The sequence below is a fragment of the Scomber scombrus genome, chromosome 20 (genome assembly GCF_963691925.1).
Source record: "Scomber scombrus chromosome 20, fScoSco1.1, whole genome shotgun sequence".
Taxonomy (NCBI): domain Eukaryota; kingdom Metazoa; phylum Chordata; class Actinopteri; order Scombriformes; family Scombridae; genus Scomber; species Scomber scombrus.
Window position 1 is genome coordinate 5804348 of NC_084989.1, and position 24474 is coordinate 5828821.

The 24474-nt window shown below is 42.9% G+C and overlaps 1 protein-coding gene across 4 annotated transcripts in view; it reads left to right on the forward strand.

The window, feature by feature from the left end:
- The window catches only part of mpp7a (MAGUK p55 scaffold protein 7a), a 135442-nt gene that overhangs the window by 20817 nt on the left and 90151 nt on the right, over positions 1-24474 (forward strand). For 3 of the 4 annotated variants that reach the window (XM_062441539.1, XM_062441538.1, XM_062441540.1), the window contains one exon: positions 12075-12243. In XM_062441539.1, coding sequence (XP_062297523.1) covers positions 12207-12243 — 37 coding nt within the window. In that variant the 5' untranslated portion in view covers positions 12075-12206. Of the gene's footprint in view, positions 1-10; positions 186-12074; positions 12244-24474 lie in introns of those variants that run through there. The other variant, XM_062441537.1, reaches the window with a different exon arrangement.

The following is a 24474-nucleotide window of genomic DNA, read 5'->3' on the forward strand; positions in this document are numbered from 1 at the left end:
CTTTTCTCCTCTATAACTGCTTCCTCATTCACAGACGCGGACATAATTTAAAACCTGCCTCTTTCATAAGTGCTTCTTAAGAGGCCTCCGCTGCCTCTGGGCACTGCGTGGGAGGCTGTAGGAGGTGGTGATTGAGGACGAGGCGGCATTGAGGATGCTCAGCAGTTCAGAATCCTGCTGCCAGAGTGAGTAACAGTGCGGACGGGGGGCGAGCTGCCACCGCAGCTGATTTACACCTGTGTTTGTGTCCTGGGCAGCAGGAAGGAGGTAGAGGGACAGGACTGTGTGCCCAGTGTGTGGTGGGTGACACGGTGGCTGCTAGAGAGACAAAAGTCTGGGATCTAACTTGGGGATTTAGAATGTGGTATAAAAATGGCTGTAATTGTGTTTATGTTTTGACTGAAGACATTTTTCATCCTGTTTTTGAGGAGGTTGTGAATTGTGTTTTTGTTTGTGAACAAAGCCACTTTCCACTCGAAAGCCACAAACGTGGCTGCATGACTCCATCCTCCCCTCTTCTCCTCTTCTCATGCTTTTTTTTCATAATGGCTTCGCATGCATGCACAAATAATGCAAATCCTGTGAGTGTGGGGAGTAAGGCGACACTCTCAGATCATTCCCGGCTGTACAAACAAAAGGAATAAAGTATTTTTCCTGTTTTTTTTAAGCGGACACAATCTCACTGTAGTTCATGCATTTATCGCTGTGAAGTCCGGCATGTGGCAAAGACGGTGCCACAGCAACAGCCGGGTGGCATCTAGTAATTGTTTGTTTTCTGTCATAAGCAGCTTAGCGGCGGGATTTATCAGTCACTACAAGTAATGTTTTTGTGTCACAGCAGGAGGGCTGGCTTTGCGTCTTATTTGCAGAGCCAAAAACATGAATGTTAGCTCATTATTCCCTCGCGGTCCCAGGTGTTTTTCTCCCTTTGGAGCTGGGCGTGGCTCTTTTGGCACTATTGTCAAGTTCTACATTAAAAAAAAAAGACATTTTCAATTTCCTGATATAAATCGATGACTGTAGGTAATATTCTTGATAGAAAAATCATCTTGTGAAAAGCTCAGGATATTTTTTTCATCATAGTACAGCAGCACTGTCAAGTAAAAGCAGCATTTCCAAAAACCTCTCTGGGGATTAACTAAATAAAAGCTCTATTTTTAGATGGCTCTGTCACAGTTAGATGTTAGACTTGTAGCTTATACTGATGAACTTATACCGATGATGCACCTGCTCACACAGTGGCTGAACAGGTGCACAGGCACTACAGCAGTGCATGTAGCTTCTGATTAACACACCAGGTTCTGCACTTTCTGTCTTACGTTTTAATACGACGTTCATCTTTGTGCCTTTATCGCTGTAAGCTGATTGACAGTCTGACTTTCTCCACCTTCCCAGTGCTTCTTCTGAGTTGCTACTTCTGCTATTTAAACTCCAACCACTGACTCAGGACTAAAGTTAGATATCAAAACCGTAATACCTAAAATAAGACTGCAACTAATCATTTTCATTATCGATTACCTTGCTGATTATTCTCTTGATTTACGCTTTACAACAATATTAGAAAATCATCATAAATACGCAGAGCCCAATGTGACCTACAAGACCAACAGTCCATAACCCAAAGATTAAAATTTTACTGTCATGTATGACTAAAAAGTGTTTCAAATCATCAGATATTGAAGAAGTTGGAGATATCAATTGTCCATTTTTATCACAGAGTATCAAAAACATTTAAGAAGTGAGAGATACCATAGAATGTCTGGTCCTTGGTTTTCAATGATCTTATATTTACTTTATGCAAAGAAAAAATCTTTTAGGGTCTGTTTGTGCTGATAGGGATCTACTACTAACTTTAACCTTTGCTAAATGAACCAAAGAATGAACCCATCTTTTTCTTCCTTGAAGTAAAGTACCATTGTTTTGGTATCAGTACTAAAATTCGAGGATCAGAAGTTGGCCTGATAGGACCGCTTTCCTGCCTCATGTCTACTTCTAATACAACAGCATACTGATAGTATGAAGGATTATTTTTAGACACAGTTATGAGAGAAAGCTAGAATAGAGTTGTTTTTGGCATTAGTGTGCATGTTTTTTCTTTCTGCAGCTCACTCTGTCTTTATTATTCTTTATCTCCTTGACTTTCTTTCTTTCTTTCTTTCTTTCTTTCTTTCTTTCTTTCTTTCTTTCTTTCTTTCTTTCTTTCTTTCTTTCTTTCTTTGCTTTTGTGTCTTTCCCATCATCCCCTTTATCTTTTTTCTATCCCTCGTCTCTCTCTGTCCTTCCGACAGCTCCATCAATTATGCATCTATTAATGGGCTCACTTCCACTTCCCGCTGCAGCTCTGTTAACACGTCCTGTAAACACACACAGCGGGTGTGCGCGTGTGTGTGTGTGTGTGTGTGTGTGTGTGTGTGTGTGTGTGTGTGTGTGTGTGTGTGTGTGTGTGGGTGTGTGGGTGTGTGTGGGTGTGTGTGTGGGTGTGTGAGTGTGTTAATGTGCAGGAAAAGAAAAGAAAGACCTGACTTTACCCTGTCGGCCTCTGTGTCGGTCACATCGCTGCTTTCTTATCCGTCCCTCTGTCTCTATCTGTATATTTAAGCAGGTAGCTCATTCCAGGTAGCATAATTCACTACAGTGATATCAGCTGAGGATGTAGGTTACTCGGCAACACAGGCATTTAAAAGGACTTCCAGATTAGTGGAGCTTACGGGTGCCTGCTGTTCTCTCTCTCTGTTTCACGAGTCGCTCATGTGCAAATCCATCATCATCTAATTAATGTCAGTAGAAGGCAGATTGACAAAGCATATATATATATATTGTATATAGGATTAATGCATTGGCTACAGTATGTCGGGTGCTGCAGGGTGTAAATAAAGCAGTAAGCACTCACGTCAATGATATTTTTTCCAATTAAGCAAAGTGTGTTTTACTCCTCCAGCATCAGTCCTTCCATCCTCTCTCTTTCTGTCCTCCTGTTGACTTTACGGGAAAATGAATTCTCACATTTCGTGTCTAGGATTAATTCACCAACCTGTGTGTGTGGTTGTGAGTGTGTGTGTGTGTGTGTGACAGTGAAAGACAAAGAGAGAGACAGTGGAATGTATGAGTGGTGACTGATAGTAGTGACTGTGGCCTCCTCTCCCTGTTAATGGGTCAGAGAAGGACAAAGAGCCGCTGTGTCTGCATGGGAACCAGAGAGGAGAGATGGGAGGAGGTGGACGAGGTGTTAAAATAAAGAAGAGAGTACAATGTAGGGCTGCAACTAATCATTAGTTTCATAACAGAGTAATCTTTTATTCTATAAAACACATCACAATTTCTAAGGCAGCGCCTTCAGATTGCTTATTTTGGCCAACCAAAACTTGGCTTGTGTTATTATGTAGATATGTAGTCTTTTTTGTGTATTCGTAATATAGGTGGTGGACTCATAAGAAGTTAATGTGTTCGTAGTTCCCATAAGCTTTTTCAACAGCAGGCACTTTAAATAACACTATTGATGGCTCTGCTCTATATAAGTGTGCCAGCATGCATCACTATTTTCTGTACTGCATGTCAGATGTACCAAAACAGGTGATTTCTCAGTAGGCAAATACCTTTTTTAAGATGATCTCATGGCTTCCAGCAATAAGCCCAACAGCAAATTTTGCTGCATCATCCCTTTAAAAAGTATCAGTGTGTTATTGTGCTTATTAAAGCATCTGGAGTTGATATGATTGACAGGTGCTACATTATAGTTTTATTCCTCAAACTGCATTGTGACATGATTTTATAAAAGCTTCTCATAATGATTTTATGTGTCTGTGTGCAGCTTGAACTACATGACCACTAAAAAAAACCTAAACTGGCTGCGGTGTGTTAATGTGACGGCCTGCTGCCAGCCTGCTTGGCCCCCACCTTGCATTTTAGTAATAATGGGGCCCTGGCAGCCAGTGAATGAGATTACTGGCGACCATCTTTACTGGCACCCCGAGGCACACGGGAGGTCAAGATGAGGACAGAGACAAATATAAACAAAAGCAGCCCAGCAGACCAACACCGTCTGCTGTGAATAAAGCTTTTCTGCACAATGTGGATGCTGGGGGATGTTAATGAACAGATGGCTCCATCTAGTGGCCACATTTTGTCACTACACAGTGAATGGATACAATATTTACCTAATAGTGAGAAACATGACATCACATGGTTAAATGCATTGTGTTTAAAAATGGAATGAATGAATTTTAGAATCTCATTCTGTTAATTTAGGCATACGTCCCTGGATTGGTAGATGTAACACTTTATTGTTGAAAAAAAAAAAAACATCAATAAAATCAACACCTTTCAACTTTCCTGAATGATCATGGAAAAGTCATAGGAGTGTTTTTTTTCCCAGGGTGACATTGGTGTACACGCCTTCTTTCTGTTTACAATAGAAGTGTGCAGTAGTGTAGTGTGAGGTAAAAGAGGGCGGAGTATTGCGAGCCGTTTGGCAGGGAAGGAAACTCGTGTTTCAGGTCTGTTCAGGTGAGTCAATACACCTGGTGGGCGGGTGTCTTCCTGTATGGGAGAATTTTGTTTGTGTACACTGTAATAGTGTGAAGCTGTGCCGCTGTTGCAGGAAGAAAGTGATCTGGTAAGTCCCTGCACGACATTTGTACCACTCCAAACCTTTTTCCGGGTTGTTTTCATGATCTGCACCTGTGTGATCACATCATCTCATTTTAATTGTGCTTAAACAGACAAAGTTCTGGTTTATTAGCACAAGTCTCTCTGTGGTCACAACAGTCCAGTAAGGACAATGTCACTTTGACCACTTAATTCTCACAGGGTACTGTTAGTCATGTACTTACTTTAACTTGATAGGGATTCTCTTAAAACAGTACACATGGTAAAATACCCAAAATAGCCCATTAACTATCTCTGAACTGAAAACCAGACAGCTAACCTGGAGGTGTGACCATCGCAGTTGTAAGGCTTTCAAGCTATTCTGACAGACTCACAGGACATTCACTGTAGTACTCTGCAATAAATATCGAATCACAGTGCGTCATCTTTGATTTTCTTGGAGGAACCTGACTCATATTCTTCTATATCAGTGAGCTCTGAGTTCCTGAAATCCATCTTTCCATCTCTCTTGTAAATTTTAATGAATCTCTCTTAAATGCAGGTTGTTTTTTTTAAAAGTACAATGAAGCACGCCAGCCAGTTGTGTGTTGAGGCAGCTTAGAATGACTTCAGATGTTTTAAGGCCCCTGGAAAGACAGGTTGACCTAATTTATTTAGGTCAGATTTATATCCGTGTGTGTGTGTGTGCTATCAACACACATGTACATACACATAAGCAGATGTATTTTATGTGGAAAGACTGGACGCTTATGAGCAACACGTGGCAGAGCGCTGATTCAGAGCTGTCAAAAAATCCCACCTGAGACCAGGAGACGAGAACTCATTTTCCCCATTTCTACGTTAACCTTTCACATCGGATGAAGCCAATCTCGCTGATGTGCACTTTTCATTATCACGGGTTAACAGGATTCATTGATATTCCACATTCGAGCCCCTAATCTGTTTCCATTTGCTTTGTACCTTCTTCCTATTCCTCATTGTTTTTACTGCTCATGCACATCACCTCTTAACTATCTGTCTCTAGCCCCGCCTCCTCCTCCTGTCAGTCATTCCAGGAACATCAGCTTTGCCAGGTACTGCTGAGTCCTGATTTAAGCAGCCCCAATCCCTCGTAAAGCTAACGGCTATTAACGAGAAGTCGTATGGCACACGCCTGAAAACACAACCCTGTCCCGCCAGCGTCACGCGCCTCACGCTTAATAGGAATGGACGTGGTGACATTTTGGCAGCTCTGAGCCGAAGCAGGAGAAAGACATTATTTTACAATGTGTTTTTCCACGGAAGAAACAGAAAAGGCAAAGGGCTGCCTATGCAGAGCTGGCATTGGGAGGCTTTTCGATTTTCTTTCTCTTTTTTCTTGTAACGGTATTTCCATTTCAAAATGTCATGTGGATGAACATTCCCCTCGACCATGCTTTAATACACTGCAATTATGCACAGCCCATTGAAATGTAGTTCCACTGTACGCCTGTGTGTAAATGAATGTTCCCCTTTACCACAGTTGGATACACTGCAATTATACTCTTATGATTGTGTCATGTATGCTTGTGTGCATGTGGCTGTAACTCTATCTACTTCTGTCTGTCTGACTTTGCACTTTGTGGTTCCTACAAGCCAATATGATGTAAAGTAGCTGAAATACAAATTGATTTTACATCCAATCTGTCTTCACAGCTACCCTATACCAACACCCCATAGCAGAAGCTAACCAGAGAGGCTTAAAGCAGAGGGGCATAGTTTTCCATAAAAGGAGCAACTTTATTCGTTAAAATTCATGGCAGTGCATCTCTCTTCTTCCGACTCGTCAGCTATCTCTAACTCTTTCTCTATTTTCCTGAACAACATCACAGCACAAATATTTGGATGCCTCTTTTATGGATGAGAGATTGTGTGCTTGCCGCTGCCATTACTGATCTTTATGGAAGCACGGAAGAACATGTGAAAACAAGATAGTGTGCCCATTAAATCGTGCAGTTGTTAATGTCACAACCCGAGGCCTCCAATTCTGCTTTGGTGCAAGATTATGAAGTAGCGCAAATTTGTTGCCTTATAGTTTAAGAGACGTATGTAAAGTATGGGGAAAGAGGGGAAAGGTGTTTAACAAATGCAAGCAGGGTTTTAGTTTTAGTCTTTCAAAATATTTTGGTGAAGAAAATCATGACTTGGCACCAAGTGTAGTGCTGAGTGTTGAACCTCAGTACATTTTTGGTACGGATCAGAATGTGTCCATAGCACCAAGTATAGAAAAATGTCAGGTACTGAAAGCTGACATTGAAAGTCTGGTCAGTCTTGTTTATTTACTCTTTGATCAAATAGTTCCAGTTTGAGTATTTTGTCTGGGCAAAGATCTGTTACAGCTGCTACTGTTTAGACAAAATTTTATATTTAAGAATGACCTCTTTTGTTTAATGAAATAATGTTTTGATAAAAATGTGTTAAAATTTGTCAGTGTAAGGTATCTGAAAAATGTAAACTTAAGTATTATATTCCAAATGATCCCGAGCACTACCCAGGATTAGTTTAGTGCGTCAGGTCGGTAGATGGCCTGATGTGACCAGTTTAGTTTACAGTATTGTACACTTTTAACACAATTGATCTGAGTTTATTGGATGAGTGGAGTGATTAGCAGCAGTGATGGATAAATGCTGAAATAAAGTTGTTTTTGTACAAAATAATTCTCTGCACTGACTGTGACCTGGCAAATTGAGAGAGCAAAGTAGCTTCTTGCAACAGGTCAAGATTGAAGAGATTTATGAAGACAAAAGCAGCAGCACAGTAGATGATAAAACCTGATCTCCTTTATTTTACCCAAGACTGAGATAAGTGCAGGACCAAAGCCTCACAATGTTGCAGCAGACTGGACAGATACGGTAACCTGAGCAGGTGTCGCATGGGCTGCCAAATAGATCTTCTATCATCTGACCAAGGGTCAGCGTCGATAAACTGATCAGAATGGAGCGACTCTGCAGACGTTGAAGCTGGTGGATCATTTTGGAGCAAAACTGGTCCTTTGAGCTGTAACCAGAGCAGGTGTGACAGAGATGGGTTTGGATGGGCGTCCGTCATGCAATGAACAGAATCAATGTAATTCATGGTGGCCTGGTAAAATCCCCGGCCAGCGGCTGGCCTTCCTGTCATTTGACGTGGGTTGAATCAGGAGAGAAAATCCTGACACCCCCACAGCACCCTGGGGAGGTTTCACTGGCGTTAAATGGCAAAGCTGACCTTTGCCTTGTCCTGTTGTAGCACTTCTGTCCAGGCCCAGATGGAGGTAGCATGAATACAGAACCATTCCACCCTGTGAACTTTTTGAATGCATCGGAGCATGACATGTTTTTCTCCTTGTTTCTTTGCCTGATGAGGATCTTGTTGCCTTTTGGCTGATTCCTTCCAACGGTGATCTTTCCACCGTCCAGTCCACTCTCAGGAGAAAGGAAAGAGACAAAAGGTTGAACAGTAAAACTGATACAAAGTTATAAGCTCATAGCATACTTTCAAACTGTTGACAGGCTCTTAAAAATGACACGTCTTGCAGTGTTTTTCACTGTCACTCATTCACCTCCTGTCTTTGTTATTCTTCTCACTAACTTCATCAACATCCAGCTGAGAGTCAGACAGCTCCACCCGTGCTCCCCCTTGGCTGGACGGACAGGCTTGTTTTTGAAAAGAGGAAGAATAATGGTCTTCTATACCTCCCTCTCTCTATCCTTCCACCAATCTATCCATCCATCACCCTGAACTATTTTATTTTTAAATACTGATCCGACCTCAAGTTTCACAGGCTGAACAAGACTAAGTAGACACAGACAGGGTCTCCTGACATACATACATACAGGTCTTTGTTAGGGAAACATGCTTCAGTTTGTATCCCAGCTGGGTGTTCAGGGTGACTTCTCCTTGCAGTAGTGAAAGTTCCCACTAGATGGTGGTAGAACCATTTAAAGATGTCAGACTGCACAAGGGTTGAGGGCTGAACATCTCATTGCAATTAAGCATATCCCACATGTCCACATGGCAAAGTGTCCCTTTACTTCCCTTATGACCATCTGATATTGTGTGATCTGAACAGACACGGTTAGGGCATCTGACAGCGGCGAATGTTTCTTTAAGACTGTCTATTATGATCCTTCTGGGCCTTGTAAAAAGTCCCAGGTGTTCCCTGCTCTGCGACATGCTTCATGGGCCTCAGAAAGCTCTCTGAATGGAAAGATGGATGCCTCCTCAGATTGGGGAATATGTGGTCATTCCCCTTTGGATACAACAAAAGGCAAATGACTGATACTAGGGCATACCTTCAGAGTTCCCCCCCCCCCTTCATTCCTCCTTCCCTTGTCTTTCCTTAAGTCTGTCGTTCCAATCACAAAGCCTTATGACAAAACCTTGCTCTGTGAAACACTGAACTGATTTAGCATGGGTCAGTTCTCTTGGCATGAGCTCAGTGGCTGTTAGGTTAGGTCCCCTGTTCAAATGGGCCTGCTGGAGAGATTTTGTGGTCATGGCTTGAGGCGCCACTACCCTTCTCTGCTGGTCCTTTTAACCTATTTTATGGTAGTATACAAAGGTTTGAACAGCGCTGAACTCCGATTTCACCAGGTTTTTGGTCTGTACTTTATGCTCATGCAAACGACCAACAAATCTGGCCTACAAATTGGTGCTGGCGTGACACTGTGGCAGGGTTTTGAATTCATCTCCCAGATCTCCTCTTGTTGGAAAATCGATCCTTTCTTAAGTGCTGTTTGATGAATGCACCATATTTTGTACATCTCAATCCAGAAAAAAAATATTCTTGTGCTGATATGCTCTCAAAGTCATGCTTACCTGCTCACTCAGGCATCTTCTGGACTGTATTGTCTAGATGTTTTTTCCACAAGCCTCCACCTGGGGTCTGCTAGGCCCTGAGGTGAGTTCACATCACAGTATGTCAGACAGGCGTGGTAGCATTTTGCTACGTGGGCTGTCGTCTTGGCTGATTGAGCCTCGACCTCTGCATGTGTTTGTACACACACACAGGGCCAAACGCCAGGATGTAGTCAGTCCTCTGCAGCTGTCACTGCGGGGGCTGAGTGAGTGATTCTTTACAGAAAACACATTTGTAAAGACTTTCCGGTCCAGTTTTTCAGCCTTTCTGCATTTCAAATGTGTGACTTCAAGTGTGCGTGTGTGGCCGACACCACCTCAACATTGACGGGGGTCCCAATGAGCTGGAAGGTGCAGGTGTCTTGGCTGTCCCATTGCACACTCCAGCCCCTTTCATACATGCTCTGCAACCCTGAGGTTTTTTGGGTATTACCCGGAGGAGCTATATGTGAGGAAACAAATGTCTGAATCAGTCGGGCCGGATATCAAACTGACATTACCCTGCTGCCTTTTGAGTACAAAGTCCATGTAATATCAGATTGAGCCCCTGTGTGAATACAGCAGGTCATTTTCTAGAGAATTCACATCAAGCACGTGAGCATATCGATAATGTTTCTATCATGCAATTGTTGCAAAACCAGATGATACAAACATCCAATGGTGAGGGAGAAGGGTCATTCACACCAAGATGTCAATAAAAACGTCTAACTGAAGAGACGCCAAGATTCAGGAACTTTTGTCGATAAGGGCCGATGACAAATTCAAGGAACGTCAAGAGACTTGATTGTTTTTGACCAAATTACAAACCAATTACGTGACCACACATACTTTTTGTGTTGTCCTGCCTCTTTGCCTGAACCAAACAAAGTATTTTCAGTAGGTAAGAACACATTTGCCACATGTCTGAAATGTCTGGACCTTTATTCTCTGAACATTTTTATGAGAAAACAACTTCAGCATCCATCTCGAGGCAGTTTTACAACAGTTATCAACTTGGGAGACACAGAATGTAGCTTATCTCACCGCTCTTGTTTATTTTGAGCATTTTCTTCCGGTGATGTGAACTGCTAATAGAACCCCAAGGCCCCACAATTTAGGTAACTGAGTTTGATTGGGCCGTGACACATGGGAGCTGACATACAATGCATCATTAAATTCCATGCTGTAATGATTCGAAAGGCTCAAACCTAAGTGTTTTCCATTCTCCCTTTTTTAGATGAAGCATTCATTCTGCTGGCAGGAACAAGCCGGAATCGGGGGCCTGTTGAGGTTTCTTGTGGCCTTTTGAAACATGCTGTGATAAATGTAGTGTACATGGGGAAGAGGTGGGGAGCTGTTATAAGGTTCAGTAAGATTGTCCGTGACTGAGTAAAAGCCAGGGAAGGGTGGTTGACCTGGAGCCGAGGCCGTCCACCGAGACCCCTGAACTACTCATACACAGATTTTGTTTTACTTTTTACACTACAGTAACAGCACCTGCTAGGGTTTTCAACAAGTCAAGTACATGGTCCCCACCTCTGACGACCTCACACTTCACAGGCCACGTCAGAGCAGACATTATCAAGTTGTGGGGTTGTTTCTAACCTGTTTTTAAGTCTCTTGGGGCTCTTGACTTAAGACTTAGACTTGAATAGTCTACAGCTCTGCTCCACACTTGCATCGATCAGGCTATCTTGTCTAAATCAATACATATTACCTGTTTTTTGCGCTGTTGTGGTTCAGGAGTTTACTGCATGCTACTGTGTGTGTTCACACATGTTCATCCACTGCAGGGATAGATTTCAATGAGCCACTGATTTTATTTTTTTTATTTGTGTTTTACATCTCCCTTTTCCTGTTCCTGCTCTATCTGGCTTTCCAGTTCAGTGCCATTATTTACGAAGCAATGCTTTTCCACGCCTGTTTGATTTTTCACAGGTCTGTTGCAGTTGCTTGCTTACTTACTCCTCAGTGGATAAAGTTTCCCTTGTTTCCGCTTGGATGCTGAATAAAGTGTGAGATAGCTGTATGTGCGTGTGTGTGTATGTGTGTGTGTGTGTGTGTGTGTGTGTGTGTGTGTGTGTTTTGTATTTGTGTACCTGTATATACGGGCGCCAGTCAAGAGGATGTTGGCTCTGGTACAAAGCAGGATGCTCAACAGCTTAGGAAAGGAGTGTTGGGTCGTAAATACCCAGAGTCAACTATGAACCTACTGTGAACACACACACACACACACACACACACAGGCACACACACTCATTGAGTCGGTTACTGTCAATCGTTGGCTCACCTACATACAAATCCATATATTTGCTAGTAGGACCAGACATTATATCAAATAAAGACTTTTAAAGAGTTTATGCCAATCTTGAAAAATAAAGAACCATATTCTCCCTAAAATGAAACTGGATGATGTAGATATTTGTGTTCTTTGCTACAGATAGCTATAAGATTCCATAACACACACACACACACATACACACACACACACACACACACACACACACACACACACACACACACACACACACACACACACACACACACACACACACACACACACACACACACACACGTGCATGCGGCCATTCTGCCATTTGACAAACAGGCTCTAAAATCTTGTTCTCTTGCAGGGATCCATGGCATAAAGCCCGTCCTCACATTCAGCTGGATCCTGGGGAGAGCTGCTGAGGAGCTCACTACTCTGACGCCCCGCTGCCATTTTCCACAGCTTGAGGGGAACCAGGAAGCAGCCGGCAGGAGCCATGCCTGCCCTGGCCACCGGAGCCGGCCACGAGCCAGGTACGAAACCCTCGGCCAGGAGTATCATCTGTAACGCACTGTTTTCTGCAAAGCAGAATGAGATTAAACCTCAGAAATGCAACCATAATGACAAAATGATTTCACTACTTTGATGTACATTTATCTGCCTATCGTGAGTTTGCAAACAGAAGTATCTACTTGGTCTCAGCTTTGAAATGAAAATGTTTTTTGTTTTTTTTGGTGTAAAATAAACCAAAGTATTTTCACTTCATTTTGTGCTCTGCAATAAGAAAAATACACCGTTGCAAATTTACAGTTCAGAGTGTACAATAGCGTAAAAATGCATATAATGTAGGCTACTCCCGCTGTCTGTTTTTCTTTCTGCTTTGTTATGAGTAGAGTGTGTGTGTGTGTGTGTTTGTGTGGATGAGCGCGTGATGTCAGAGTGAGGAACACGTCAAGCTTGTCAGCGCCGACACAGCTGCCAGAAATCATCACCTCTCCCCTCAGGAACACTATCCTCCTCTCAGTCTGGCTTAATGGTCGGCTACATCATCTCACACACACACATGCGGAGGACCTTAACCCAACATGCGCAGGATAGCAAAGAGGACAAAAGGAGGACAGACATTAAGTCCCGCTCTGATGGATAAAGAGTGTGTGCGTTTCTGCGTCCAGACTTTTAACAGTTACCGTAGCCCCCGTCGTCCTGGAAATGTATGCAGACAAAGTAGAAAGCCAGACCGTCAATTACGATTAGAGTCATTTCGGGCAATTACCGGCACAGGCTCAGGTTTCCAAATAAAACACGAAAAAAACTCGTCCGGCCCATCTCCTCTGCTTCCTCCTTGATGGTCCTGTGAAGCTGTATGTGCAGGTGAAACATGATGAACATTATGGATGAACTTCAGCTCACTGATCTCCAGGCCTGGTGAAATCACTAATATTTGCGGGACTCCACGGCAGTATACAAAAGTTTACAGAGGATATTGTGTGCTAGTATTCCACTTGGTAGCGTGATACTGTATATTTACAGTTACATCTGTCTTTGTCCAGATCAGATAGCGCTTGAGACTACAGCTTTATATAATGTAACAATGAAATAAAAAGAATACATAACTGCAGACTGACAAATACTCAAATACTGTTATTGAACTATTTCAATACTGTAATAACATTGGATGATCTATCAATATCATTTTGGAGTTTGTATTGTAGTTAATTGAAACAATATTCTGAACTTTGAGTGTTCTACTTCAGTGATATGAAAATTAAGGAGGCAACATATTCACATATCCTGGTGTCTTCTGAAAGCACCAGTAATCATTCATCACATTCCAAATACCATATTTAATCCAAAGTATTGTGATAATGACATTTGAAAAACCCCAAAATGAAGGAACCATGAACATCTAAGGAGATTTAAACAAAACAAAATGATGCAAAAAGACAAAAGGTCAGATGCAATTATTAACAGTAAAGTTTAATTTATAATTTTCCATGTTGAGCAGGTCACAGTACATGAACAACAACCCATAAATAAAGTACCACATTATTAAACACAAGTTGATTGTCTGTATTGGTAACAATAGTCTGTCTTTTAAGGGGATCCAAGGTCCAATTTAATCTAAATTACAGACTCAAATAGAAAAAATTCCTCCATTCTTTCCACCAGTTATCTGTAGAATAAAATATCCTCTGTGGACCACTCAGGCTAGAGGGGCAGGTCGTGGAACAGGTCAAGATCTTTAGGTACCTGAAGCACCACCTGTCCTTTTACACAACATGTGGACGGTGGCTATAAAAAGGTCCAGCAGCGCATGTTTCTCCTGAGGAGGCGGAAAGGTTTTAGTGTCAGACAGGACATTTTAACAGCAGTCAAATTCAACATTGCATCATGGTACAACGTCGTCACAGAGAAAAGCAAGAAAGAGAAGAACGAAAAAAAAAAACCTCACAAGAATCATCGAACATGCAACCGTAAAATCACCAGCTCCACTCAAACCCTAACCTTAACCCAACTCTTCAATTTCCATTGCAAAATCCAGTTTAAAAAAGCCCAAATACACTGTCACTATGTTTAAATGCAGCTTTGCACACTTGCTCTTTCTTATTTATGGAACTGTTTGTGTTTTAATGTAATTTCATAAGTCTTTCATAGATGTTTTTATATTGTTTGTCAGCTCCTTACGTAAGACTAACCTAAGACCTTAACTTTCCATCATTATGTGATAGACAATACATTTTTTTTTAATCTTGAAGTTATCATCTTCACATACTTTATTTACAGAAGAGGATTTGTCCTTGAAGCAGTTTTACATGTAGTTTCAGTTTAAACTCCAGCGGGATTCTCTACGTACTTCTGGAGATTTGGCATGTAGGTAGCGACACCTCGACAGTCTAGCACAAATCCACAGAGATGAATAATACCTCCTCCACACGCGGCGGCTGCCAATAATTACAGAGACATTGCAGCATCTTGCCAGCACCTTAGCTTCTTTTCTTTAGCAGCTCTGCCATCTGCAGAGCCTTCAACACCAGCCTCACCGCACACACAAACACACGCAAGATGAAGTACTGCGCTTAGGCTTTTAACATAATGGGGAAAATATTATCATTAATATAACTATTCTTTTGTAGCAGCTCTCCTATTTCATCACCACACTTGGGCAGGAGAATGTGTAACTGTGTGTGTGTGTGAGTAGACATTATTAAAATGCTCATTATTGGAGTGTTTGGAGAGCAAACACGTGGGCAGACAAATGGAGGGCGCATGTAAGATCATACCACCTCTCTCTCTCTTTCTCCTCCTCCTTTTTTTCTCTCTCTCAATCTCAGCCCAAATAAACGACGGGCCTCTGTGTGAATTAGAGGCTAATAAATGAAACCAAATAGTGAGAAAATAAACTTAAAAAACAATAAAATGTTGGAAAGCTGGCCTTAGAATGTGGCCATTGGGAGCGCTGGAGAGGCCGTCCTGGTGATTGAGTTACTGTGGACTCATTCCGCCGTGTGACTTTTTAGATTTTTCATAAATGCTTTAGAAGCAGATTAATGACAGAGTTTTAATTGATGACGCTGGCCCGGGAATGGCTGTTTGAAACGTTTCGTCTTAATGTATCCAGCCCCTGCCCCGATGCTTTAGGATACCGTTATGTGACATTTGGCTGGCTGCTATTCTTGGGATTTAATACACAAACGCACATTAATTCACACTCTAACAAGGTGGCCAAGAAGAAACGGAGAATTAACTTTTAATTGTGCAAACACTACACATGACATATAATGAGGAGCATGCTCCGCAGGGGCGATAAAAGCGATAAGTCAAACCTCTGCTTGGATTAACCTGAAGACTCCCCTCTAACACCCCCCCGCCCCTTCCACTCTCCCCAACAAAGCTATGCAGCTGCTCTCCAGGTCTCATCTCTCTCCTCCAGACAGCTGCTGTTTAGTCATTTCTCCTCCTGCTCAGCCGTGATGGAGTTTTGTTGTGGGCTCAGTCAGGGACAGATAACCGCTCCGCCTCCGCTCCGTTTGGCTCGCCTCATCTCAGTTTATTTCAGCTCCCACTCAGGGATCATCAGACAGACAAAGCCGGCCCACTGCTCCGTCTGCTACACGCCATTTATCTCCCTGCAGAACTCCATTAGCTGCAAGGTTAAGTAAGAAGGTTTGTGTTTTTTTTCTTTACACTGTGTGGGTGCCTGTTTTGCTACATTTATATTGTGGCTTAATAAAAATCTCTTCCAACCCCCTGAAGCATCACAGGATGTCCAGTTAGTCTCAAAGTAAAACTGCTGTCTCCATGCCAAAGAGATTCATTAGCCTGCACGGAAGCACACTTGCACTGGAGATGAATTAAATTAAAATTTGAAAGATTCAATTTAACTTTTTTTTTGATTAACATAGCAAAGTTTGTCAGTCTTCACTGAGAATTAAATGCACGTTCACTGCCTCCGGTACCCCAATCTGTATGTGACTCTGAATAATTTCACTAATAACTTGTACAGTACAGATGTACAGTAATTGCAGCTCACTGTCTACACATGAGAAGCTCCCACTTGCTCCTAATGTCTCTGATCCCCCATCAGAAACCTTCAGACATACAGCATCTGGTTTATGCCATTCAGAGGTCAGTGAGCCTCCTGGAGTGAGAGTGGGTGTTTGCTCCTTGTAACCCCATTTCCTCCCTGCTTCTGGAGTTATATGATTGAGCCTTTTGTGCTAGAGTGGTTCAGTTGTGGGGGAGAGGTAGAATGGAGTGATATTTGTGATTGAGAGCCGGAGACCTCGGAATGAACAGCCAGACTTACATTTTCCTCAGGCAGCAGCAGGCGATGCATAGCTATCCATAGTTTTAAAATGTTTCAGATGAATCAAGCACAGCACAATACAGCCCAATTGACCAACTGTCTGGATCAATGTTAACTTATTGTAGATATATCGATGTCCATGTATACATAGAAATAAGATATGTTCGAGGTACTTTAAAGTTACGCCAATGCATGAGTTGTCCACCAGAGAGCTCTTACAAGTTTATTCTTCAACTGGAAATATGTCTTGCTCAGTATGTATAAAGCATAAATAACAAAATGAACACATCCCTATCAAAAATGTTTCTGTAAAAAATAAATCAAAAACCTATATATCTTTATATCAGATTTTTTAAAAACTTATATCTAGATATCTAGCTCATTATCAACTCTGTAATTTCTACCTACGACTGGCTAATTTTATCGGAAAGTTTATATTTATTTTAATGAACTGAACTCTCCTTGAACATAGCAGATGTCGGCGTTACGAATTGAATTAGGCTGGTGCTTCTCTTGCTCCATCTGCTTGATTCAGTAAAAGGAGACACTAATTGGTGTGAAAAACCGAAGCGGTCGTCGTGTGCTGCAGGAGTCAGGTGGTGTTAACTGACTGCCCTGCCCAATACCACTGCCGGGTCAACAGCTTGCTGACAAGCCTTCTCCAGCGTGCCATTACCGTCACCGCATGGTGCCCCTTAAACTATCCACTGGAGACCAGCTCCAAACCACGCACGCACACTCTCGAACAGGCACTTCTAAAGACCCGATGCCCTTTTATTAACCCTATTAAAGTTAACTGTGTTATTCCAAGCTGTACCTGCATGTTCTATCAAGGTTTACAGCCCCCGCACAGCATTTAAAGATAAGGGTGGTTCAGCCATGCACAGCTGTGGAGGAGGTGGGCGACACTCGCATGAAAGAATACACATGGAAATCTTTCGATGGGGACAACGCTTTTACCAGATCCACTAATAACTTACTGACTGCATGTGTGCATGTGTTCATGTTTGTGCATGAGCGATTCCAGCCATCTCCAATCTTCACCACCCCCTTTTTTTTGGGAAAGTGATGGCTCTATAATGATACTGGCTAATGAGATGCAGATACTCCTATGGTGAAACACTCTGTGACTCCACCGCATTATTGCTTCCACATATGCATACTCCTGTGCAGGACAAATACCTACATAGAGGCGCACATTTCTGAGTAATATGAGTGATATGATAAGAATATGGCCATATTGTGTTTTTTTTACTCTGTCAAGGTTAACAGTAAATTTTTCCGTCCTGATGTCAAGAATCCTGAGCATCTGGCCTTGGCCGGTTTTGACTCGTGGGAGATGCTGGGGAAGGTTGGGGGAGGACTTCACCGGTGCTGGGGTGGGGGTGGGTGGGTGGGGGGATGGCGGTTCCTTTGGGAGGTTCCAGCCATTTGTCGTGGTCCCTGGCCGGTAGCCGGCTCTGTGCTGCAGTGATACAGTACCGAAACACAAGGATTTGTTACCACTGGAAACGCTCCCTGTTTCCAGTTACATCAGAACTAAAATTTCCACATCAGTTTAGCAAAAAATAAAAAAATAAAAACAGAGTCAAAGGAAGCAGATGTAAAAGAAAGAAATCGAGTAAGTGCGACTGAGAGAGAGAGAGAGAGAGAGAGAGAGAGAGAGAGGAATGATGACTTTTATTTGTTTGAATACGAAGAATTCTTTCTCTTTTTTGGAGGTAGGATGACATCCTCCGCTGTTTCCTGCCAAAGCACACAGGGTACTAAATCGGTCATTGGCTGGTAGGACATGCTCACTTGCATTAGAAAGAACCTGAAAACAGCTTTACAGACCATGTGCTGTGTTTGACAACCAGGCAATGGGTTGTTGAGTAATCGCCTGCTACTTTGACACTCAGACAGAGAAAGACTTAGAGTGTAAATTTAAAGAACAAATTTTCATAAGTGCCGCTATTAATGTATGATCAAAACGAAACCATTTCAGGTCTTGGCACGTTTGCCTCCGATATCCATGGAAGACTTGCTAGAAATAAAGAGCTGGCCACGACTCTGGATAGAACATGCCGGGCCTGTGCCAGAAAGTCTGCTGCTGTTCCATTGCCACAGTAAGCAGAGGTGGCAGGTCATTTGGATCTGGCCGGCTTGTTGTGGCTTCTGTGTTTTGTCTACCATGTTAGAGTGAATCTAAACTCAGCCGGCTCGGACTCGGCCAAACAGCAGCCTTTCATCTCCATCTGGGGAAAGAAAAGTTCTGGACGGCCACTGCCAAACTCAGCCTTCCCACAGACTCCAGGACCTTCCATCCCGGCATCCAACAAACACTTGACTGGCACTGCGCTATATTCTCCATCCTCCACATCTCATATATCTGTCTTTATCCATGATACCGTCTCTGTCATCATCTTATTCTCTTCCCAGAGACTTCTAACCTTTCATCTTTTCCCATGTTTAATTTCTCTCCCTCTCGATCTTTCCTTACATTATATATCATTTGCGAGTTTTCGGGAAGTGGGGTAGGAGGACAGTTTAACTGCTCAGACTTGGACAAGATACCAAGTTCCCTTACAGTTACTTCATTCCAACCCTGTTGCAGGTGCCTCCAGTCAAGCCTCACTTGTGACTTTTAAAACTGTTGAGGCTGCAAAACACCACTGGCTCGACAGGTGGCTGAAGGAGCCTGCAGACTATATGCCTTCAATTATGTTGATTAGACTTGTACTTTTGTCCCGGTCTCTGTTTTCAATGTGCTGACAGCCCTTTGAAGTGTAAAGGTGTGACGAAGCATGGCGCGGAGGAAGAGTGAGGCACTTACTACGTGATATTCAATGGCATGTCGAAATTAAGGTGAAATAAAGTAAATCCCTTTTGAAAAGCTTGGCCACGTCCTGGCTCTGAAATCCAACTTTGATAAGGTCCCGCAACCTGGATTCTTTTTCACTGAACGCCTGAACGAGGCATGATCTCAGCAAGGGCCACAGATTCTTTGTAGGTCCTGAAATGACATCCATCCAGAGTTCAGCCCGCGGTAGTGAAACAGTCGATATATGATTGGAGTGACGGTTGATTGCACCTGGACTGGCCCACTGTACTTGCTGAAGTCATTTTTCCATGCTGTGGAGCCCTAACTAACATTTTGCAAAAGCCACTCACTCTTTTTTCCCCCCCTCCTCCCAAAATGATGGAGTTATTCAGAGACCGTGACATTGAAATATCATTGAAGATTATATTGGAGGGTTCAGTCCCCTGACCTTTTTTAATGTGGAGAAGTGGTTTCGTCTTTGGAGTTAGTAATGGGAGCTTGTGGGCTTGAATGGAGCACCGACTCCCGCTGTTAAGTTGTTGGACCAGCCTTACATATCACCTCGCTCCACGGTCTACCACTGTCTTACCCCGAGTGGAACACCGCTGGACTCATAGTAAGGTATGTTTTAAGATCACAGCTTCTGATCATCAAATATATTGTGTAAATACTATATAATTGTACATCTGGTAGGTTATACCACTACAGTCAAATGTTCACTTAATCCAGCCAACCAACACAGCCCCTGCTGCTCCATGCTCCTGCCTGCTAGTAAAAGGAAAGTCAGGCGCTGGGAGTCTCCAGTACAGAACAAAGGCAGCTTGGGGCAGTGAGCAGATGACATATTCTGTCCCATCCTGTCCTGCTTTGGCTGTGAACAAGTGGCCTAAACCACTTCTCCTTTTGTTTGGCACCTGACTCTAGTTAAATCCATCTTCCCCACCCACTGTCTGTCTAGCGTTTCTCCCTCCGGACAGAAATGTGTTTGCATAAGTGCAGGAATCATTATGACTGGAACTGTTATTTCTTGTTGTTGCAGAAAGCCATCAGTCTTCATTCCTTTCATGGCGTTTCTTCTCATCTTTGTCTATAGTAACATCATTTCTCATCCGCCTGCACATACACTTACATCAGATTTTAGTCGTCAAAACTCAGATGTGGTGCTGCTGTGTCACTGATTCTTGCTTAAATTCATTCTCCTCTTTGCTTCCTGTCCCTATTTTCCTGTGCAGCTCTTCAGACATACTTTTGTTCTATCTCGGACAAAGAATAAAGAGGTAAATCAAGCATTGAGTGGATTAGAGATAGACAGGCAGATAGACAGAAAATTCCTGTGTTACAGCAGCGGGTCATCCAGGCATTTGCACGGGAACAGTAAATATACAGTGAAGCAGGATACACAGTCTGCAGCTGCTTTGTTTGCTGCCACCCGTGTCTGCCACCATTTTTCTTCACGGACGGCCCTCACGCACAAGGCAATGTTTGAAATACTGACCTGCTTACAAAACTCCCCACATGTTGTCACATTTCTCTTCCCCTGCAGTCTGGCGATCCTCACGAACATTGTGCTCTCTGTATATTCCTGAAAGATATACGAGAAAGGTCAATAACTCATTCAGCACCTGGAGAGAGTGCAGGGGGAGGAAATGGAGTCAAAACCCAACGTTCATTTCCTGTATTCGAACAAGTTCATTTTCACCAGACAGACGGACAATTTGCCTTTCTGTTTGTATTTTACTTACAATATGGACGCAGGGTCCCACCAGTATCCATGCTGCACAGTCCAACATGTAAAGGTATGGACAGACTGATAAATTTGTCTCCCGGCAGTCAATATACCCCTTGTGTGGTGTGTAAGTAAACACTACTGAAGTTACAGTGTCACAGTGAGGGTCATATTTTACAACCATATAAACTCTATGTTGTTAGATTAGTCCCTGTAATTTTCTCGTCATGCAGTGACTGTAGAAAAACCCCTGAGGTCGTTGACCTATGCGACTAGCAATTTGATGCGTATCATGTTTAATGCATTTCATTGTCTGGGATCTTTTTTTTGTGCGTTTTACATAAAAGGGATCTGTGAAAAACACTATTATTTTCTCTGACCACTGTGGAGGTGTGGGCGTGAGAGGGGAAGTGCTGTTTGGCACTTAAAGTGGTCACTTCCTCCGTACGGGAAGCTTCGGAGGCCCTGGCCTCTCCGATTTCTCTGAAAACTGTTTCGGCCATCCTGTGCAACATCACGCTGGTCTTCAGAACCTCTGGCCTGGGCTGGTCCAGCGCTAGCCACAACAGAACCTAGTGGTCCACTACAAGACATTGCCAGGTCCGCTACACACAACCGCCACACGAGAGGGTCCAGAATAGTCTGTCCAAAACAAATCAAACGAACCCAGACCAGCCCTGCAAGAAACATGTGTGTCCACCCTTTAGTGGTGAAGAGCTGGCGCAATCTTGCTTTCTTTCTTTCTTCTTCTTCTCCCCTCTCTCATTTTGTCTCCCTCTGTCTCTGTTGGACATGGTTTCTGGTGTTACACATCTATACATGTGTCTATACATCTGGCCCTGGATTTATTTGTCTCTCCACTTTTTATAGTGTCCACATACAGTGATTTTTTACCACCACTGCGGTTGTTTTTTGGCTCATTTCCCCTCTCTCTCATTCTGTATCCATTTCTTCTCCTTGCTCTTCCACCCATACATTCTTATATTTAATTTCAGCTTTGCAGATCCTTGTTTAGCTCTTGGCTCCTCCACAGCTCTTTCTGTTGTTGTTTGAAACTGGGTTTTCTCAGGGTCACAGGGTTCAGCCTGACACAGTGACCCCCAGAAGGTGAACACAGTGGTAGCTCATCTTCTATCTTTCTCCCTCCACATTATATTATTATTTCTGATCAGATAATGGAGTTGATGTGTTTCCCATAATGCACCATTGGCAAACACTGCACAGTCTATTTAGGTTTTCTCTGCATGGGCAGGGAGGAATTGTTGTCAGAAGGAATAAAACCTTGAATAACTGGGAGTGTAGACAGGAGGGGATACTTCACACATGGGGAGAATAATGCTTTGGGACTCTGTCCTTATTTTCCTCATTCCCTTCATCCTCTTCTACCAGCATTTCAGCATTGCAAATAGTAATGACATTACCATATCCCCTGCCCCCCTACTGTCATTGCCCTTCCTACACCCCTCCACCTAATCCCATGTTCCTCTAAATCTTTTTTTTTAATGTATTATGTGAGATGTTCAGATGAAAGTTCCAAATTGCGATGACTGAAGAGGGCCAGCTGCCCTCAGGCAGGCTTGTGTTAACTAGAAAGCAAGAATTCAGGTGATGAGGACCCCAGAACCAGGCATCAGATGATCGCATACCATGGACAATATCACACACCAAACTTGAGTAAAACCACAGGGGTGGCTGTAATAAGACTGGCGCACATGTGTTGTGTGTAAAATAGCTCTTGTTCAGTGGCCTTTTCTCTGCTTTGTTGTACTTCTTTCTTTACCACAGAATGTTTGTAACAGTGAGGTATGAGGCGCTAACACTACACTGAATCTGTGTTGTGAGCTGAAGCAGAAGGGATATCGTCTTGATATATCCTGTGCGTCTGCTCAAAGATCTCTGAGACCCGACTCCCAAATGACCTCCAAATGGAAAGCAGAGGGTTGAGAGTGGCAGATGACACTTCATCTATCTGACTGCCCAGCAGCAGCAGCAGCAGTGCATGACATGAGCTAAGTTAGTCAGCCGTGGCTCTTCCGCCAAATGGCCTTAGCTGCCAGCACACACTCGCTGTAACCCAGTCAGCCAGCCTGCCAGTTTAGTCAGTCAGTCATTCATCCAGCCAATGCCGTCAACCATTGTTTTCAATCAATCATTTTCAGCTATGAATTACTCCTGCATCGGCTGTGCTTTCTCTCTCCCTCCTTCCTCTCTTTCGCTCTGTCCTCTGATGAAAGACACTCAGTGAGGTAGCCAAGCTGCTCGAGTTTGTTTTGACGTTTCGATGGCTCCGCCGTGAACGTGTTTAGAGTTCCTTCACATGATCAGTGTTAGTTCAAAGGGTCTCAAGCACTGTGCGGTTGTGCTTGAAGAGTATGAATTTTGGGGGGCCTTTTCCTGGCGCATTAGTGAAAGGGGTCTTTGGTGCATATAACCCTGCTTGAATGACTACACTCTGTATAGGCCTGACCTTCAGTGAATCCCCCAGTTGAGTGGATGACAGCCACACTGAATACCAGAGCTGAACAACAAACAAGTATCTGCTACTACTCGCCATCAGTTGCACTCCAGGACTCTGTTGTGTTTGGAAGGAACCCCACTCTACTCACTGGTTTTGTGCTCTCTCTCACTGAGTGCTCCACCTCCCCCCTGCTTAATCTTGAAACCATCAGCTCCCCAGTCTGGTTCTCTTTAAATTGAATTTGAAATATTCATTACTTTTATGAGCGGGGTTAGTAAACCCCGAAAGGCCTAACGGATTTCAGCATGTGTCATTCTGAAGGGATTCAGATTCAGCTGTGGGACTGCTGATCCTCGCATCCTGTTTCACTCACTGTCACCAACAAACTGTGGTCATGCTATAGAGATGGCCTTTATTTGGGCCATATAGGTCTGGATAAATGCAAACGTCCACTGTCCTTGTGAGCTCATGACATCACCTGATATACAGCCAAGCCTGTTCACTTCACTTACCTTTAAATGCAGTTCTTTTAGGTTCAAGTTTAGGTTACTTTGTATGTGTAGGTAGATTTGGTTTACAGTGGACAATAGGGCTGGGTAAAAAAATTGATTTAATCGATTTTGGATCGATTTCATTTAAATTTTGCATTTTCGATTCATAGGGCATGAGATCGATTTTTTTTAATTTTTATAAAGCTTTATTGGTTGGCATCATTTACAGAAACAATATGTTTTGAAACAGCAGTAGTAATATGAAGATAGGGAAACAAACAGATATACAACGCCAGGGGTTACTTTAATAAACAATGCCTTAATGCAATTTGCAGTGATGGAATGTTGTAGTTCAAATACACTTTCACTTGCAATTCCTTTCTAATTTCAAAATTGCACTTTTGAGACTTGAGACAGTTTTGTTTACAGCTCAAGTTTAAACTATCCAATTTACAAGTTTGCACTTAAAACCTGTTGTT